The following is a 21,064-nucleotide window of genomic DNA, read 5'->3' on the forward strand; positions in this document are numbered from 1 at the left end:
GTAAATAAACTTTACAAATTAAGTTTACTCTTTTCAAAGGCTTTTAAAGAGCATTCCCACACAAAGATAAATTTCAGTACATTTTCTGATGGTTCTTTCTTGTGTTTTTGTTTTTAATGTTTTTGATTTGTCAAATTAATTTGATAGAATGGTTAAAATTGGGATTCAGCTTTTATTGACTTTGCAGTTCTAAGATAGTTATTCTAGCATCATGCATTGAATAACCCAACATTCTGATTTCAAATATCACCTTTATTTGCTAATTTTCCATGTATCCTCTTTCTGAACCATCCTGATCCGGTGATTGGTTGATCACCATTGCAGGACTCTTTTATTCTGTATCATGTTTAGTATATGAGTGGGGCCAGTGGTTTTCCTTTATTAAACTTTTCCAGTTTTAGTTTCTTGAGCAAGCTTCTGAAAGCTCGTGTGTATTAGTAGGACATCATAATTTTGATAGAAAGTCACATTAGTCTTTTAAAACACATTTTCCTTTCTAAATGTGTACTTATCAGTGGTGGAAACTTGATTTATTCCAAAGGAAAGTATACTTCTTCCAGGTAGTTTTTCCCACCTAAACACATGACTTAAAAATTTTTTCCCCAACTGGTATTTCAACAGAATTGCTTGGTGATATATTAAGTGCCACTGAAGAAGGTGAGGGGGGAAGAGATGTTAGAGGCAATGCTTCCCTCTCTTGAATATTACTAATATTTATTGCTACATTGGGCTTCCGTGGTGGCTAAGATGGTAAAAGAATCCACCTGCAATGTGGGAGACCTGGGTTCGATCCCTGGGTTAGGAAGATCCCCTGGAGGAGGGCATGGTAACCCAATCCAGTAGTCTTGCCTAGAGAATCCCCATGGACAGAGGTCCTTGGCGGGCTGTAGTCCATGGGGTTGCAAAGAGTTGGACATGACAGCACAGCACAGCATTGCTGTATTACGATTTCAGGAAGTCCTCCCACAAAGGCAGAACAAAACTTCATGCAAATTTATCTGGCGTATTTCATATCCGTTTCTTTTTGTGGTACAAAATAATATTGTGAACAACAATTTGAAAAGTAATGCTTGTATGTGTGCCATAGGTCCTGGCTACTTTTTTAGGTATTGGCTTTAAGATTGTATTTCTATAATAAAAATAAAACCACCTTTTATTAAAGAGTTTAGAAAATACTGAGAAAGGGGGGGAAGTCAGCTGTCCATCTACCACACATCACCCAGACATGACTACTAACTATTTTAGTCTTTTCAGTCTCTTTCATTGTAGATTTCTTTAATAGTTTTTGTATACAATTGTAAGTACAGTTTCATATAGTTTGCTGTATATACAGTTTGTAAATCATGCTTTTAAAACTTTTACATCAAAATAAAGTTTTCATGTCATTTCATGCTTTTTCATTGTGATTCAGGATGAATTCTCTATAGCAGTGTTTCTTAATGTTGGTCCAGGGACCTTGTGGGTTCCTAAGACTTTGATCTGTGAGTTCATACTGTTTCATAATAGATTTAAGACATTATTTGCCTATTTCACTTTTAATTCTCATGAGTGTACAGTGGAATTTTTACATGATTTGATATGGCAGTAGGTTGAGTTCAGAAGCATGTGTGAAAATCCAGCTGCACTTTAAAGCCCACCATATTTATTATACACAGATTTGCAAATATATGTCACAAGGATAATCATCTAAATGAATTTTTAAAGTTATTTTTCGTTAAATTTTATTTATGTTAACATGTAAATACTTTTATTATTATTTGTATGTGAATAAATATCTAACCTTGTCTCCGTTTTAATTTCTAACGTGGTAAATACTGAAATAACCTACATAAACGAAAACTCTTTGGTGTACTCACTTTTTAGAGTATAAAAGGGGTCCAAGTCTAAAAAGTTGGAGAACTGCTGCCGTGTTTTATTTCATAAAAAAAGAGATGGGTTTATTTAAATTTAAAAATGTTTTAATTTTTAGGTATGTGTCCATTTGAATTTGTTATTATGCAAGTGATTTAGATTACAGAAAATGAAGGCTTCTTTTATAAGAGGACGTTTTCATGCTTCTTATTGTGATACTGCATCTGGGAACTAATATATTGTGCTTGGATTAAATTAGTCCTGAGATTTTTAAAACAGTAACTTGAGTTCATTATTTTTCTTCCCCCTAGGCAGCTGAGTATGTCCCAGAGAAGGTGAAGAAAGCCGAAAAGAAATTAGAAGAGAATCCTTATGACCTTGACGCTTGGAGCATTCTCATTCGAGAGGCACAGGTTTAGTGATATAGGATTACATTTCCTTCTCTATGGGTCCAATCACACTACTTGGTTCTGCAGTAAATAATATTTTCATAATCCTAACATTGTAAATGCTGTTTATTGGTTTTCAATTTTAGAATCAACCTATAGACAAAGCACGGAAGACTTATGAACGCCTTGTTGCCCAGTTCCCCAGTTCTGGCAGATTCTGGAAACTGTACATTGAAGCAGAGGTTAATATTTTATTTTATTTTTTCTTATATAGCATTTGATGGGAATTGCAACATACACTGTAGTGATAGAAAACAAATTAGGAACATAGATAGCACAAGTAGGACAAGGAGGATTTAAAATGTCTTCTGCCTTTATTTTGTAAAATAGGTATGAAGGAGTAATTAAAATGAATTTTTGAAATTTGGGTCTTTACAAGCTGATGATTGTTGCATTTTGGAGTTGCAACAACATTAAAACAGTTTCAATGGTATTGGAGTGCTTTAGCCTTTTATTTACTTGTCATGTGTCAATTTATTGCCTCCTGTGTCATTTATTTAGAACTCATTTTTCTTTTTATTCCTATTTACAAATGAATCTGGTATTATAAGGAAATACGAAATGTTAATTTAGTTTCATAGGGTGTTTTGAGTGTCTCTGGTGAAATGAAACCTTTAGGTAAAAAATTATTTTGGATTTTAATTTTGTGAAAATGCATGGTTTGTCAATAAATGTAAGCACTTCAGTAATTTTTAAAGTTTTTCTGTAGGATAAAGTTTACATTATACAGTAATAAGTTAATATGAACTCAAACCTATGTAATCATAATTTACCCAATGATACTTTGATTGGGTTTTTTTTTGTTTTTATTTTGTTTTTTTTTTCTTTATAACTGTCTTGAAATTTGAAGTCAGGCATTTTTATTTTAAAGAGTAAAGGCCCCATTCTTGTTTATGATTAGAACGGAAATGTTCACTTTTGAAGATAAGAATTAGCAATCAAGATGATAATAAAATGTTAATGTATTGATAACAGTTGGCACCAAATAATCATTTTTGTGGTGATACATTAATGAGATGGGGTGAGATGGGAATAGCTGATAATCCACATTAAGCTGAAAATTGATATCCATTTCTTTTTATAACTTATTTATACTTATGAGGTATTCTTATTTGAATATTAATTTATAATATAAATTCTCAACATAATCAAGTACACTGCAGCCTCGTCATAACATTTTCACAATAACTGAAATTTTATAATATGTGGGTCTGTTTTGGACAAATCAAAGGGCTTTAGTCAGCAGTACTGAACAGACTTCAGCACAGCACAGTGTCACCTGTGATGTGTCCCTCAGAATGGACCTAACTAACTGCAGATTTAAATTGAGGCTACAGTGTACTCATGTATTTGTGTTATAGTTTATATTGTATTATGTTGGGAGTGGGGGAATTACTGGACAATAGCAGGAACATTGTGTGTGTGTGTGTTGAAGTTTTTCTGTGTGATTGTGTATGTGGTATGTGTGTTTGTGTGTTTGTATGTGTGAGAGAGATTGTATCTTATGTGGAGTCTGGTTGTGATTTTGGACCAAGACCATGTCCCTAAGGTTTTATCACCTGTCCTCTTGGACCATTTCCTTCCTTAGTATTTCTAATCATCAGAGTATACTGGCATGAAATTCACCAGGTGAGTGAATAAAACTGTCTGAAGTATGCTGAAGCCAGGATCATCTACATATACTTGGTCTTCATTCCAGTTTGACTTTACATATTAGCTTATATGCAGATATTCTGCAAACTCATCAGAAATTAACATAACTGGTACATGGTATAATGAAATAGTATGTTCTGAGTTTTAGAAATTTCTTTCAGTTCCTCAGATATTCAATTATAATTCATTCATTTTATTATGGTATAATTTAAACTGAAATTAGCTGTTAGATATTCATTCTGTAAGCATAAAGCACAGTGAGTCTATTTCTTCCACTTCCTAGCTAAAAATAAAAACTAAATTCTAAGACAGACCAGATGTTATTCCAAAGGGCTGAAGTTGTCTAAATAATTGGCTCATTTCACATACTATTTCAGAGCTGTTAGCAGTTGCCTGACATTTATTTAGTTGGTAATGTTTGAAGTTTCACACACCTGGACACACAAATATGAATGTATGTGTAAAACGTCTTTTGATTAAAAAAAATGGTACAGAATATATATGTGTATTTCATTAAATTTTTATTTCTGGTTTAGGAATTAAGATGTTACATTGAATGCAAATTTAAAAATGCATATGCTGAGCAATGTTTTTCTCTTTCCTAATGTGTTCTTTTTTATTTTCACATATGTACTTTGTTTAGTCTGTGAGGGGCTAAAGTTTTCTTTGGCCTAATCACTCAATGTAGCCTTTAATATTTCTGAAGAAGACACGTAGCCTATTTATGATGCATTAAATCTGAAGTAATAATAAGAATGTCTTCACATTAAAGGAACTACTAACAGTGTTTGCATAACATCCTGTATGCACTCTCAAGAAAATAAAGTTTTGTTAAGACATTTGTTGTAACTCAGTACTTCATGGTGGGAAAATTGTAAAGTTTCTTTTATTTATGTTCAGTTAAATCAGTGTGTGCGAGTCCAAATACATTTAGTTCTTTTCTAATAGAAAGTACATACATCTTTTAAAATGAGATAATTTTCTTCCCCAGAGAAACTTCTTGAAAATCCTGCTTAGGAACAAAGTGGCAAGGGGGAGTGGTGTTTTGGGGATTTGGGGAGTCAGAGGGTTGCTTTTAAACTTGGAATATCAATTGGAAATGGGAGCACATTATAATAATTTTTAGTAAAGAAGTTAATAACACTATCTGGTATTTTTAATATTTGCCAGTATATCTTTTCTCATATCAGTGAGCATTTAGCAATACTTAGATACTTTTGTAAAATTTGAACTTTAAAATGTCATCCTTAATTCATTACCTACTTTTTTTTTTTTTTGCTTATTGAAGGTAAAATTCTCGTTCTAATGAAAGGACATGTAGGACCACCATCTATATATTTAATATACCTATATATAATACATACCTAATTTAAAAATTAGGCCAAATTATTTTAGTATTGTATATATTATGTAGGAGATCATATTTTGCCTCCAGTTCATAGAATTACTTTCCTCTTGAATTCCAAAATGCTACTTTATGTGGTCTAGCAATGTCATAGAAGCGAACAATATGACTCTTCTTAAGTGATACAGTTATAAGTATAAAGTCTTAATTGTTAAGGTATGAAAATAGCAAAGGAAACATCTTAATACATCTCTAGTTGACAGATGTCTAAAATCTGCACTGCAGTATTTTAGAGTTTAAAAAATGAGAGTTTTTAAACACTAAAGTTAAGGGATATCCATTTAGAGCCTAAGTGCTCATAATGAACCCCTTTTTAGAATGGTCACTAAGTATTAGTGAATTGAAAAAAAATATAGTTTTTCTGTTTTTTAAGTTGGTTTTCCCCCTTTTGGTTACTGTAGCTTTTCATGTAGCTAGGTAATCAGTGTGACAGCATATAAGTTACAATATCTTGGTGTTAGCAGTAATTTGTTTTTAATTGAGCCACATTCATAAGAAATTTTCTTAGGATGATTTTTTAATTGTTAGCTGAAGGAGAAATGAAGAAGGTAATACTGCTGATAATAGCAACATTGTGTCTTGCTGTCTGTGAAAGCTGTAATTGTTTAATAAAAGTATATAGAGAATTGATTGCCTTTTATTAAAACTATTTTAATGTGAATCCTTTTCTTATAATGGGATGTGAAGTACATACTTCAGTTTTTCAAAATAACCTTTCTACTTGGGAAAAATGACCTTTAAAAATACCTTTCTTCTTGGAAAATCGAAGTGAACTCAGGATGGATCATGGGTGACCTAAATTGAAATAAACTTCTCCACTGTCTATACTGTTTTAATTCCTCTAAGTAGCAGTTTAAACTACTGTGTTATAATGTTTTGTACATGTTGAGCAATGTGATTTTTAAATGCAGGAAAAAAATTATAGATCACAACTTCTTTTCTATACTTCAGCTTGCAGTCTTCTTTTTAAAAAAATCTGTACTCTTTTCTTATAGATCTGCTCTTTTCCTGTTTGTAATAAATGTTGGTCCATGTCTGTGTGATTATTCAGAGTGTCCTCTAAAATGCAATATGTTTTTTAAATCTGTAGTTTCTTACATGCATGTTTAAATGTAGTGTAGGAGTGTAAAAGAAAACAAACTATTGGCAAACAACTGAACTGATGATCAAATACCTGAAAGTGATATGAATAATTACATACTGTTTTTAAAACAAAGGAAGTATTTACATTTACTATTTTAAGTAGCGAACTTCTATTTTAGGTCTTACTGAAATATCCCATTCATTTTTCTGGCATTATAGTAGCATAGATATTTAGGTGTTGTCACTTCTACTAACATGATCTATACATTTTTTCCCTTGGAGCCTTTTCTTTTCACCCCAGGCATTGCATAATCTATTTGCAAAAGGACATAGTTAATTTATGTAACAAAATTTCTCTTAAAAAAAATCTTAGGTTCTATTCTTTATATCTTCAAGATAGTTTATTATGTGAAATGTAGCCATTTATTTTCAGGCAAAATTTTGTACTAATCAACCTGATCATTTTTATATTTTTTTAACTTTGTAAAACAAATTGATAATCATTGCAATCACTGATAAAAAAATCTGGGGAAAAAGGATCATTCCCTCCCCCCCCCACCAAAGACTCAATTTTTAACCAGACTTTCTTATATTCTATTTTTGTGTATCTCATAAGAGTTATAGTGTATTCTGAAAACCTGGAAAAGGCATTTCTAACCAGGTTTTGTTTAAATTCAAACATTACAAAATTTGTTGTGAAACAAAGGGCTATTGGATCATGCAGTTTGAGGTTTCCCTGTGGGTAGTGGTTTAGCCTAAATTTCTTGAGCGTTTATGGAATAACAACACTTAATGTACAATATTTGATACTTAATTGGGTGTTGTGTTGTTTTTTTTTTTTTTTTTTTCTGATTACTGGGGATTATAATCAGTAAGACGTTAGAGTATTTATTTGGAATACAACCTCCACCCCTATCACAAAAGATATTAAAGATATGCTCCAACACGTGGCAACCATGAATAAACACAAATGAATCTAAGACCTTAACAATAATAGGGAGTTAGAAACCCCTGTATTTGGAAGCAGAATTAATCGATTTTGGTTCTAACTTCTGAGCATAAGGGAACCTGGTGGCAATTAATTGACTTCCTCTTAAAAGACAAGACCGCATAAAGGCTCAAGTGTTTTCTAACAGGTTTGTTGTTTTATATTTTGTTTAATATGTGCTTTCAACTTAAAAACAGCTGTTCCTTTTAAATGAATGAGTATGGCTCAAGGCATTTCCAAGAAATGAAGATGTCTGAAATAATGATAGTGATATCTATGAAAACTACACTTCTGAATGTGGACGAGAAGGCATTTATTTGCTTGTAAATAACTTTTTAAACTTTAATTTTTATTAGTAAACAATTTTGCTCTTAGCAACTTTGGAGCAGAAAACAAGTAGTTGATTAATATAATGGTATAATAAACTGAATTCTGTATAAAGTTTTCCTCCATGTATTCAGACTCTACAGCAAATTCAACAAAATGGTGAATATTTGCTATGATTACAACCTGTTGAGAAACTAAACGACTTTTCAAAACTCAGGGAAGCATAACCTGGGGTAAGTTTTACCATTTTATATGCTAGGAAACCTCCAAAGAAAAATTTTGTATTTGAAATGTTAAGTGATAGTTCTGAAAACCATCTGATGTCAAGGACGGTATGAAATATTTTTGTAAAAATATCCAAAGATGAAGTCCCAAAGCTATTTTTAATCTCCCTAATACTTTGATTCATATTACAGAACATGTTTGTTACAACCTTTTTAAAAAAATACAAAGTTTTAGCTCTGGCATATGCAGATAACACTATTATAAGTCTCTGTCTAAAGATTATATGTGAAATGGTCTTTTTTTTCTTTCAGTTTTGTTGAGATATAATTGACATACAACATTTTATAAGTCTAAGACATAAAAATAAAATGATTTGATACATGTATGTATTGTGAAATGATTACCACAGTGTTTAGTTAACATATATCACCTCACATATTAACAAGGGGAATGGTATTATGATGACATTTTCCATAACTTACTTTTTCATAACTGAGTTTAAAGAAAAGGTAATGACTTGCATATTGATGATTTTGTTGAAAATTCTTTAATCCAACAAACTGGCTCTATATTGCATATTTAAAGTCAAGATGGAGGTTACATTTCAATCAGATTTAGAGCTAGAAGATGAATTAGCTTAGCCCCTTTTCATACATGAGTAAATTAAATCGAGATTGTTACCCATTTGAGCCAAAGTGTGCAAACAACACAATTTTAGGATCACCTGGGAAACTTTTAAACCATTCAGGCTTTGCATTTACCACACCTGCATTACTGACTCAATCTCCAAAGAATGGCCATGTGGGATCTGTTATTGTTAGCTGTTTCTGGCAGCCAGTTTTGGTAACTGAGGCTTTCTTTAGAGGGCAATAATTGAATCATATTGCTATATGAGTATATTTCATACCTAGCAGAATACTTACTATATTTGTCTGGGTATAAAGGCATTTTCTTTTGACTATGTCATGTTGTGATTTATCAGTCAATATATAATCTGTCAGGAAGTAATCTTAGAGATATCCATTCTTGTAGTATTTTTGGCAGTGTGACTATTATATCTGTGGTCAGATTTAGGGTTGCATTACTAAACTTGTTCAGGTTTTTGTTTTTTTTTATTTCTGGGTTTTGAAGCCTGATTTTCTAACTCCATGAACTTTCTTTTTTTAAAAACACAGTATAATCACCTAAGTGCCAAACTCAAGAATCGGCTTTTAAGGAAGTCTTCATGTGTTAAGAGATGGCCGCTTAAACTGTGGCTTGAAAGGATTACTGCAGCCTTTAAAAACAAAACAAAACAAAAGTTTTGTATTGTGGTATAGCTGATTAACAATATTGTGATAGTTTCAGGTAGACAGCAAAGGGACTCGGCCGTACATTTACTGTATCCATTCTACCTCAAACTCTCCTCCCATTCAAGCTGTCATATAACATTGAGCAGAATTTCATGTTCTATACAGTAGATTCTTCTTGTTGGTTATCCATTTTAAATACAGCAGCGTGTATGTGTCCATCCCAAATTCCTGAACTATCCCTTCCCCTTGATATCCATAAGTTTGTTCGCCAAGTCTGTGAATCTGTTTCTGTTTTGTAAGTTCATTTATATCACTTCTTTTTAGATTCCACATATAAGGGATTTCATAGGACGTTTCTCCTCTGTTTGACTTCATTCAGTATGACTATAGGTCCATCCATGTTGCTGCACATGGCATTTCATTCTTTTCATGGCTGAGTAATATTCCACTGTATATAGGTACCACATCTATCCATTCCTCTGTTGTGGACATTTAGATTGCTTCCACGTCTTGGCTATTGTAAACAGTGCTTACAGCAGCTTTTTTAAATAACTAATGTCAGTTTTAAATAACTATCAGTTCTGGTTTTCCTGAACCATAAGGGATTGGGTTGCATACATCATGACAATACATTTGCTAAAAGCAAAGATACTCTCATACGTACACAAACTTAGAAGTTTAGTCTGCGGTCCACTTTCTACTTTAATTATTGTTCTAGTAACGTCCTTTATAGCAGTCTTTTTAATCAAAATCTAATCCAAGATCATTGTATATAGGTGTCATTCTTCTCCAGTCTCCTTGGATGTTGAACAATTCTGTCTTAAATTTTTTATTCCTTTATTAAATTCAGGTTTTGTTCACTACAGCTGAAAAGCTGCAGGTGGTTGTGTGTCCTCATCAGAGGCACATGATGTTCATTTACCTCTTACTGGTGATATCAGTGTTGACCTTTTCCTTGACCGTGTATTTACTGTTTTTACTTTTATAACTAATAAAATAATGGGGAGATATTTTGAGACTCTGTAAAGATCCTGTTTCTCAACAACTGCCCACTCCATTTGAACTCTTAACAGTTATTGCCTGAATCAGTCATGTTTTTCTAGGGCTTTTCAGTATATGTATTACTGAATATAAATATGTACTTAATTATGCAAATTTCAGCTTATTTTTATTTGAAAACTTGGAAAGTACTGGCTTCTCCTTGCCCTCAGTTGTTTTCCCTTTTGATCAGTTTACTGATACTTGCAGTTAGAAAAGATGATGACTTACCAAATTTGTGCATATTATGGTTATAGCAAGTTTTCTAAATGTAGATCATATACTCTGTCAGTAATGCTTTTAAATTCTATCACAAATCATCAGGGGAGGTTAAAAACTTTGCTTCCCTGCTCATATAGAAACTTAACTGGTTTTATGTTTTCAAAACAATTTGTAGGCTTTAGGAAATATTGATTTACTTAATTGATCAAATGGCAAATTATTTCAAGTAAGAATTTGTATATGTTTTAGAAGTCATGAGATCTTTGACTTTACAGGTTAAAAAAGTCAAAAATCTAGATAAATACTTACGTTTGAAAATACCATGTTTTTCAAGTATTTGCTTAAATTCTCTGTTTCAAGTATAAAGTTAACACTGTAAAGGAAATAATTTCTCTATTAACAGGTAATAAAGCATGGAAGTGGTATTTTCCCAGAAGAATTGATATTTTCTCTGTTGTAAATTTGAGTTTCCCCAAGTTCACGGAAGAGTCATGAGATTTACACTTAAAGAACAGACATTGCAAGTTGAAAGAACTTATATGTCTATGATTTAGTATTTTATAATTGGGCTAGTTATTTGCCATGGATCTTAAGGGGCATGTCAGAATTCTCCTCATTATTATTAAAACAGTGATCTGATAATTTTTGCTAGTATGGAAAAGATATTTAAGTAATTTATTTTAAAAAATGCAAGGAATTTGTAAATTTTAGTCTATAGAGGATAGTATGGAAGAATACTGATGACACAGAATTTAGAACCTGGTGACCTATGATTTGCTGCTGTTAGCTCTTCAAATTAATGTGACCTTTTGGAAGCCATTAATTTTTCTGTTTGCCCTTTCCAATTTTTTATTATGGAAATTTTAAAATAAGTTGAAAGAATAGTATATTATGGTAAATATTTATATACCCTCTGCCTTATCTCAATGTTATATTTTTCAATATGTACTTTTCCCTTCTCTACATACGCAGTATTGTCCTACATAACCACAATTTCATTATCCCACTGAAAAGGAACAGTGTTCTAATATAATTTCATACCCAGCTCGTGTTTATATTTTTCCAACTGTCTCATACTCTTTGTAAAATTCCCTGTTTCTATGATGGATGAAATTCTGTTTTTTATCTTCTTCTTATAGTGGTCCTTTTTCTGCTGTATCTTCTTCTTAATTTTAACAGATTTCATACTATTTCCCACTCTTTTCCTTTCCCCTTCCTTGAGTGTGAACTCAAATACTGTTTCCAATAATGTGTAAATTGTAAAAGGAAACGTCCCCATTAGCTATTTTAGACAAGAGATGTCTTCATAACTATCCTGATATTAGAGAGTGGGATGGGGGGTTTTTTATATTTTTATTACTATGAATTATTTTATTCCAAAGTTAAATATATTTACAATCAGTTAAAATTTTTGTGGATCTTACCCGAAATATGCATAGGATTGTACATAAATTCTTAATAGAATTGTACATGAATTCTTAAAAGTAAGCAAATGGTTTGTTTTTTCTTTTTAGTATATGTGCTGCTGAAGTGAGCACTAAGCAGATGTTTTTATATTACATTTTAAGTGTTGATGTACAAAACTACTAAATTGCATAGAAAAATGACAGTCTATGGACATTTAAGGAAAAAAAAGTGAGGATATTTTTGGAGGTGAAATATATTCTAGAAAATCCATTGTTGATTTTTAATTGCTATCTTACTGATCGTGATTTTTTTCCTTTATTCTGATTACTTACCAAAACAATAATAACTAAGAATAATTAGGCCTTTAATATATTCCAGGCACTGTAAAAGTACTTGATAGGAGATATCTGACTAATCACAATTTACCTTTTAAAGTAGGTAAGTATTATCCTCTGTTTTTTCCAGATGTTCAGCTTTTCTGAAGAATTCTTAAGTAGCTTTCCTAAGATCAGCATTACTAAAGTTTAAGCTACTCAGAGGTAAATAGGAAAGCTGGGGACATTCTACTCAGATAACCTATTTCATAAGTCTGGGCTCCTACTTACTAATCACACTATACTAACAAAGGACCTAAAATACAGTTGTAGAAATAGCTAAATAGGAGGTTCATAACTGACTCCTCTTTGCTCACATTTTTCTTGCATTCTTTGAAAAAAAATATGTATGTATAGCTACACGAAACGACATAAAATTGCTACAAATACTTTGGAAAATGGCATAGTACAATAATATATAACCACAGCTTATGGTTTGTATAAAATCTTAGTTCTAAAATTCTACTTTGCAAAGTTCTATTTTTACCCTTCACGATTTTTAAATTTCTGCACTATGTACTTGGTTCTAATTTCAAAAAGTAGAAATTTCAAACACAGAAGCTGCAATTAGCAATTCTGCATTAATTCAGCATTAATGTGAGAACAAGAAAGTTTACCTTTCATTTCTGATTTAGCAGTTAGGAGTTTTATTAGGATGGAATTTGCTCAAATCAAGGCCAGAGTTTAGATTTTAGGTTAAGTATATTACAGTTCAGTCTGCTTAATGAATTGTATTCATTCTTTTCTTCCCATAGAAGTTTTGTAAAAGTTTTCTGAGAGGACAGAATGTACTTGTTTTTTTCATTTTTTGGAGATCTTACTTTAAAATATTTGAAATCATGAAGCAAAGTTTCATGAAAAAAATGGAAGATTGAAGTCAGGGGGCACAATATCCACCTTTTTTTAAAGAAAAAGTGAAAGTGTTAATTCCTTTATTAATGAGAAAAATCACGTTTATTGAAGATCAGCATTTCCGGTTATTTGGAACTTGTGGTTTAACCAGACTTAGAAATTTAAGAAACGCTTTTGAGTACCTCCCCAAAACTGAAATATTTTCATGAATCTTCCTAATACAGTCCAGCTGATTCTATATAAACCATTATAAAGTTATATCAAAATTTAAATTACCTTATAAAAGAGTTTAGCAGTTCTAAGTAGCTTCTGGAGGATTCTGTGCAGATTAAAATATGCAGAATTCTGTTAGCAAGCTGTTTTGTCAAGTAGTTTTACATGTCAAGTCCTTAAAACCATCCTACAACAGTTGGTAGATTGAAGACTTACGGATACCTACCTATCAACATATTTGCCTGGATTATATTCAGATAAAATTGCCTAAAGTGTTAAACACTTTTTCTGTAGCAAAATTGACTGTTGAATTTATGGCTGAGTATTATTCCATTGTGTATATATACCACAATTTTTTTATCCATTCATTTGTCGATGAACATCTAGGTTGCTTCCATGTTCTAGCTATTGTAAATAGTGCTGCAATGAACAATGGGATACATGTGTCTCTTTCAATTTTGGTTTTCTCCTGTTGAATTTATGGATTCTGAAAAAAGTCATATAGTTTATTTTCAGGCCCCACACCATCTGTATATTTTCACAAACGTATGGTGTCCGTAGCATAGTAAAGGTGTGCATAGTAAACAAACTTAGCTTGGCACGCCCCATAGGTGCTCTGATGAGCATTGGGGGTGTATGTGAGGGTGAGTCAAGGAAATCTAGAAGAACAAGACTTTTTAAATGGAAATCTCAAAAGCACAGAATCCTTGGCAGAAAGAAGCACTAGTCTAAACAAGGGGAGAAAAACATGCTCAATCTGAGAAATTGAAACAGCTTGATAGTTTTTAAGCTGTTTTGCTTCTAGTCCTTTGAAGTATTGTAAGCAGATGACTTGTGACTGTCTCATGAAATTTTTCTTAATTGCGAAAACAGCAGCTCAGTAGTTAATTTAGAATTGCAGCTAAGCTGTTAGGAAATGAAGCTGGAGAAAAAGTATGATTATCTGATTAAGTATGGACATCTGAAATTTCATGATGACTAAAATGTGAATGTAATTTTGCTCTAGGAAAACCTTAAGTTATGATAATATTTCTAGTTCTGAGCCTTTTAAAAAACTCAGATGTTTACAGAAACTTAAAAGTTAAATGACTGGAAGTTTCCTGTACAGTTTTCAAAGAAAGTTGCCTGTTGATTAGAAATTCTTTTGGTTTCACTAATATTTACTTGGTATTTGAGTCTTAAGGAGCTATGAAACCTTTCATTCTCTATAATCTTCTATATGAAGATTACATGTGTCTTCACATGTAAAATGTGACATTAATTGACCAGTGTATTCATTTTGAAGGAGGCAAAAAACTTTTTCAAAGGAAGAAAATTGGTAATTTTTTTATAGGAAGACAAAACTTGAATAGCTACTTTGAAAAAGCTGGTTCCTGGAGAAATTTTAGCTGTGAATAAAATCTTCTTTTACTAAATGGTAGGATACCACATTGCCAATATTTCTGGTTTATCCAATAACAGTTTAAATTGATTTCTGCACAGAAGAAAATTATCACACGTTATCTGAATTTTATTAATGAAATGTGTAGAACACTGTCCTTTTATTTGGTTAAATACATAAGTTAGTATGCAAGTGGGTACTCCAAGTGAGAGTTACAGCAAAGGGACACACAGTTTTTAATACCACTTAGCACTTGTATTGTTCATGGTATCAAGGATTGAAACTTGGTTTTGAATAAAACCTGAAGCTAAGGTTCTGATATCTTCTGAATATTTCTGGAATACTTAAAACTGTAAAATTCAGTGAAAGCACAAAAACTGGGATTCAAACTCGTCTTGAGAAAAAAGTGTAAATTTATTTTATTCACTGATTTTCATATTTTCACAAAGTCTAAAAATCTAGGGAGGGTAGATTATGGCGCTATGTTTAATATGAGGAGGGAAATACTAGTAAGAATTGTATTGATACAATAATGATAATGTATATATTAGACATTGGTATTACATGTAATACAGTGTTTTTATAGCAGTAATTGAGAATTATAGTGAATTTGGATCACTGAATTATTGAATTCTGGTTCTTGATTGGGTTTGGCTGCTTCTGGAATCTTCAAAAACAGAATAATCAGGGTTCTGTTTCAAGTAGAAATTGGATATAGTTTTTTTTTTTTAATCTGTAAAAACATTTTTATATGTTGAACAATCAGTTATTTCTTAGTCATAGAGTCAGATAAGTTGAGTAAATAATTATTAGAAAATGAATGAATACCAGGATTTCCACTTAAGTAAAAAATTTTGTGCTTACTGTATGATAATTCACATAATAAAGTCTCTTCTTCAGTCTCTCTGGCCTTCTTAAATATTCTTAACACATTCCCACCTCAAAACATTAGCTGTTTTATCTGCTCTGAAGATATTTATCCAGATAGTTGCTTGGCAAAATCCTTTGCTTTCTTCAAATTTTTATAAAAGAGTTTTCTTCTCAATGAGATTTGCTCTTGCCACCTTTTTAAATCGCCACTGTTGTTCCCAACTCCTCAAAAGTAATTCTTTCCTCTATTTTTTTCCACCTATAATGCTTATCTCCTAGTATACTGAACAGTTTCCTTATTAAATTTGTTATTTTGTATATTGGTATGTTTCAGGAATCTAGAATTTAGTGGCACTCTAAAGTATTTGTCAGGTGAAAAATCCCCAGTAGGAAATAAAATTAAGTTTAGTAGTATTTTCAACTTGAATTTTTAATTTCTAAGAATTAGAGTTTTATAGCCATTTATAACATTTTTCATCAAATTATGCATGACCAATATTTTTACTATTAACATAGGTTTTAAAAATGTCTTTACAGTTTTTCTAAAAAGACAAAGTATCATTTTGAATTGTCTAATGCCTTCAGCTGTTTTAAGTATTTTATAATAAGCATCATTGACATTGAGAATTATTCTGTCTTGATGTATGTCCTAAAGGAAAGGTTTTTAAAGAATTATTCAATTTTAAAGAATTACCAAAGGGCATTACTGATGTACAGAGGCTTCTGAAGTACCTTTAAAATTAAAAACTGTTTGCTTGTAATTCTGAAATGCTTTCCTTTAAAACCTGATACAAAAAATAAATTCCTGACTGGTTATAAGAAAAGCTTAGGTGTATATATTGAAGTAAAACTTAGCAGACATTTGTATGTGTGTGTATGAGATAAAAACTTGAGTATTCACAAGTTGATTTATCAGATTTCACAGGTTGTCAAATTAGTAAAGCATAAACATTTTAACTCTTACCCACACGTTTTCTCTGACTAATGTTGTATATGTGCATAGTGCCAACATCTGATTGGGGTTGAAGTTCATTTAAGACATCTAGATATTTAAAAATATAGAAAGTGTGTTTTAATCCGTAAACTTAACCTTACATAGATTTATTTTTAAAAACAAGTATAAAAGGATGAATTACTCCAGCCTTTGCCTTTAAAAACAGTAGACTTCTGTGCTAAATATTATCATTTTACTTCTTGTCTTTGTAACTTTCACCCAGACTTCACTTTGGCATGGCAAACATTAGTGGTAAATCAAATTGCTGGTTTATAAGATATTTCAGAGAACTGAATTATACTTATTGGAGAGTTATCTAATACATGAGAGGAAATACATTCGGTATACTGAACTAATTTTTTTAACCTTTGAAATTGGGTATATGAATGAACATTGAATTTTAAAGTTTTTTATTGCTTTTCTGGATAGTTTTCATACAAAATTTTTTCCTGATATTTTTGAAGCCAGATGTTAATAAAATACATTGAAGAAGATATGGGCAATATGATGAGTTTGGTTACTCAAATAAATACTCTTACAAAGCATCTTGAATAACAATGTAGTAAAGAAGCCAAAACCTAATTGGAAAACAATGTAGGAACACTGGGAGATTAGCAGAGTTCCTAAAGTTTTTTACCCCGAGAGCATTTGTCAAACTGGGAGAACTTGAGCTTCCATTTCAAATGCTTCTAGGAGTTCAGGTAGCAAAAAGTCAAAGCCCAAGGCCTGCCCAACAAAACATCCTCTTCCTCTAAAGCTATGTGCAGAAAATACTCAGGATGACACTGAACCAGAAATAAATCTATGTTGCCATATTAACCTTAGGAGATTAGGGAAAGTTGCTGTGCTCCTGAGCAGAGCAGAATGGGAATTCCAGGCCTGAGACATTTCAACAAGTTGGGCCTTACATGGATTTGTGGTCCAAACAAACATCACTTGGATAGTTCAAAAAGCTTTTGAACCGTAATTGTAACGGGGATTTAACCTGAATTATGCTCCTAGGTGCCTGATAATCTCATTCAGACTTTTTTTTTTTTGGAGGAATGCACCTTCATCCTAAACCACAGAAGAAAATCTTGAATATTTTTCCAAGGAAAAGGAGTTCACTTGTTAAAAACTAACCATGTGAGGAAACCATGTACAGCAGAAACCGATCTACAAAGACTTAAAAGACTAGAATTAAAATGGAATTAGATTAATAACAGATTAAACACAGATGAAGAGAGAATTGGAAAATTCAAGAAATCCAGACTGGAGTTTAAAGAAACTGACAGAAAATACGAAAGGATTCGGGTCACAAAGGATAGAGAAAATGTGTGTAAATGAAGTTCAAGAAGTAGAGGAGAAATACTGAGCAGAAGCTCAGTTGGAAGAGATAAACACTTACTTATTTCAGGATGATGCAAGAATTCAGCAGATCTAGGAAGCTTAATGAATCCCAAACAGCATTAAAAAAAAAAATTCCCATGTAGACGAATGAAACTACAGAAAAAAAAATCAACTCATCGTAGAAACGACTGGAAACAAAAGGACAAACGGCCTTCAAGGGAGTAACATGTTGACAATTTCCTGACAACAGTAGAAGCCAGAAAACAAGGGAATTGCCTCTTCAATTTACTTAGAAAAACCTGTCAAAATTCTATACCAAGGAGAAAAATCTTGATGAGGGTGAAGAAAGATATTCTTGGCAAGGTTAATGTCATTGTCAAAGCTACATATGTATTTTTTTAAGAAATTAATTGTTAGAAATACACTTTACAGGCAGAGCATGAGTCATCTCAGAAGTTTAGAGACTACGTATGTATTTTTTGCCATTTCCCATTATAGTATATAACTTCCTCAAACTAAAATTTTACATATATTATTTTTTAAGAATATTCCTGTCATTATCCATCAAATTACTCAGTATTTTTCTTGATCAACTGTCTGCTGCAGAGTTACTCTTTTCTAGTGAAAATTCTCATATATGAAAGAACTTTTGTTAGAATTATAATTCATGATATATTTTTACTTGCATTTTTTAGAGGGAAATGATTATGAATTTTATTTTTATTTTAATTTGTGAACTCAGTAAATGATTGGTTTAGTGCCAGAAGTTTACAGATTGTGGCATCCAACAGTTTGTTGAAGTAAATGTTGACTTTGAGTAAAATTTTTACCCATCTATATTTCTTTAATTTATTATTAAATGTTACAAATACTTTATTAAACACTAATCTTGAGTGACGTCAGTGTGTTTTTCCATTTGTTGACATCCATTTTTAGGCTTGAAAGTCAACCTGAGTAAATAAATTTATGGTTGTATTTCTGTGGTTTGATTTATCAGTTTGTGTTAAAGTTGATTTCTTTAAAAAATACTTAAATTCTTTTAGGTATTTAGAAGTTTCAAAACTCCTTTGCCTTAAAAAAAATTGTTAATTAAATAGTTTAATAATAATATAATATATGTACGTGTAATGTTCTACTTTACACATTTTTAGAGTATTTGGAATATTTTAAGAATTGATGGTTAAATACAGAAGTATGTTTAAACATGAGAGAAGCCCCCCCAAATTATCATACTATCTAAAAAGTTTTAAAATAGCATGTTTGTGTATTTTAAAATGTGGTTTAAAAACCCATGTTATAAAAGTGACCTGCAGGGAAAAGTTTTTTTACCTGCCCAACCTTGAGTCACCCAATTCCCCCTAGTGGAAAAGTATTCAGCTGATTTTTTTCCTCTCCTTTTACATGAACAGTTGCCCCTTAGGTTTTCTTTTACACCTTTTTTTCTTTTTTACTTAACAAAGTAAATTTTCTTTTTTATCACAAATACTTATTCCATATTTAGTTTAACCTGTCTTCTACTGAAGAACATTTAGGTTCCTCCCAAACTTGTTTTACTAGAAATGTTACTGTGTTGAATATATGTGCATGTCATTTCTGTGTAAATATATCAGTGAATTTATTTCTAGATAAGGAATTGCTAGATTGAAGAGTTTGAGGGGGTTTTTTAACCAAATTGCCTTCCACTGAAGTAATAATTTAAAATCCTATTAATCCTTGATATTGAAAGAGTTCACTTCCTCACTTCTTTTTTCTTTCCTCACATTTTAATTCAATATATTATACTTTAAACTTTTGCCAGTATTCATATGTAAACAATTATCAGTTTGGTTTTGATTTGTATTCCTTTTATGTGTGAAACTGAATCTGTTTTTATAAATTTAAAGTCCCTTAAGATTTCTTTTTCTGAAATTTAATATCCTTATTCCATTTTTGTTTTGTTATTTGTCAGGAACATTTTACATTACGGGACTTAAGGAAAGTTTAACTTTAGCATGATTTGCTATTTATAAATTTAGATAATTTTAATATGACATTTAAATTGTATGTTATCTCTATTGCTTATGTTTTTCTCAATGTCAGACTGGAATGAATGATAAATATGCTCTCTGATGTGAAAGACCGTATTTTTATTTGTTACTTTGGTGTTCGTGACTTGCTTTAAATAATTGTCTTTCAATTGTTTTGTGCTTCAGTTTTCATCTAGTTCATCAAATCTATAATTTCCTACTAAAATCTTAAAGTTGCAAATTATTTTTCTCATACATGTCTTGAACTTCTAACATTCTTGCAATTCAGCTTTAGAAAGATATGAGCAGGCTTGAATACCCTTATGTAATAATAGTAGTTTTAAGTAGATTTTATAAGGGTATGTTTCTGTTGCTAGTTATATATTTTTCCCTTAAATTGATTTGCTTATAAAGTATTTTTGGAGAAAAGTCTTGATTCACAGTACAGATTTTCTTGTGCTATTCAATAATGTCAGACATCAAAATCATGAAGCCATCGTTCTAGTATTGTAGAGCTCCCTTTGAAGTGAGTTTTATGTGTAAGGATTTTATTTGTACTAATTTTTTTTTTAAACAGTAAATATTTTTAAACTTGTTTTCCCAGTGGTCAGCTAAATACTTCATAAAAATCTGATTTTCCAACATGCATGCCTGCCTCTCCAGCAGTGTATCTCAACTGTAACAATCTGAAAATCCAACCTTTAGTTTATTGGGTGCATACTGTGGGATGATGAGGGAGGAGGAGGAGAGAGCAATGGTTTGTCCCTGTCTTTACTGTCTTCCCTTAGGTTTAGGGAATGATTGGGAAAGGACTGCCCGGAGCTCAACTTCTTTGAGAAATAGCATTAGAAAATTTTAAAATTACCTTCTGATTTTTACATGTCACAGCTTTAAATAATCTGACATCCCCACTAACCAGTCTCATAAAGAAAGCCTGGATGAAATTAGATCTGTGTATTAGGATCCATTAGAAAGAATGGCCATGTATTAGATTATAGTAGCCTTCCTTGAGACTTCATTTACAAACTAAAGTGACATCATCTTCTCACTTGTCTTGCTCTTGAGGTTCTTTTCCCCTTCAACTTTCTTTGCATTTCTGTCACAG

At 31.5% G+C, this 21,064-nt stretch overlaps 1 protein-coding gene across 1 annotated transcript in view; it reads left to right on the top strand.

The window, feature by feature from the left end:
* Window positions 1-21,064, top strand: part of CSTF3 (cleavage stimulation factor subunit 3) — a 67,424-nt gene that overhangs the window by 16,007 nt on the left and 30,353 nt on the right. Inside the window, exons 2-3 of the mRNA XM_005890880.2 lie at window positions 2,163-2,264; window positions 2,387-2,482. Coding sequence (XP_005890942.1) covers window positions 2,163-2,264; window positions 2,387-2,482 — 198 coding nt within the window. The remainder of the gene's footprint in view (window positions 1-2,162; window positions 2,265-2,386; window positions 2,483-21,064) is intronic.

Source organism: Bos mutus, chromosome 15, assembly GCF_027580195.1.
Source record: "Bos mutus isolate GX-2022 chromosome 15, NWIPB_WYAK_1.1, whole genome shotgun sequence".
NCBI lineage: Eukaryota > Metazoa > Chordata > Mammalia > Artiodactyla > Bovidae > Bos > Bos mutus.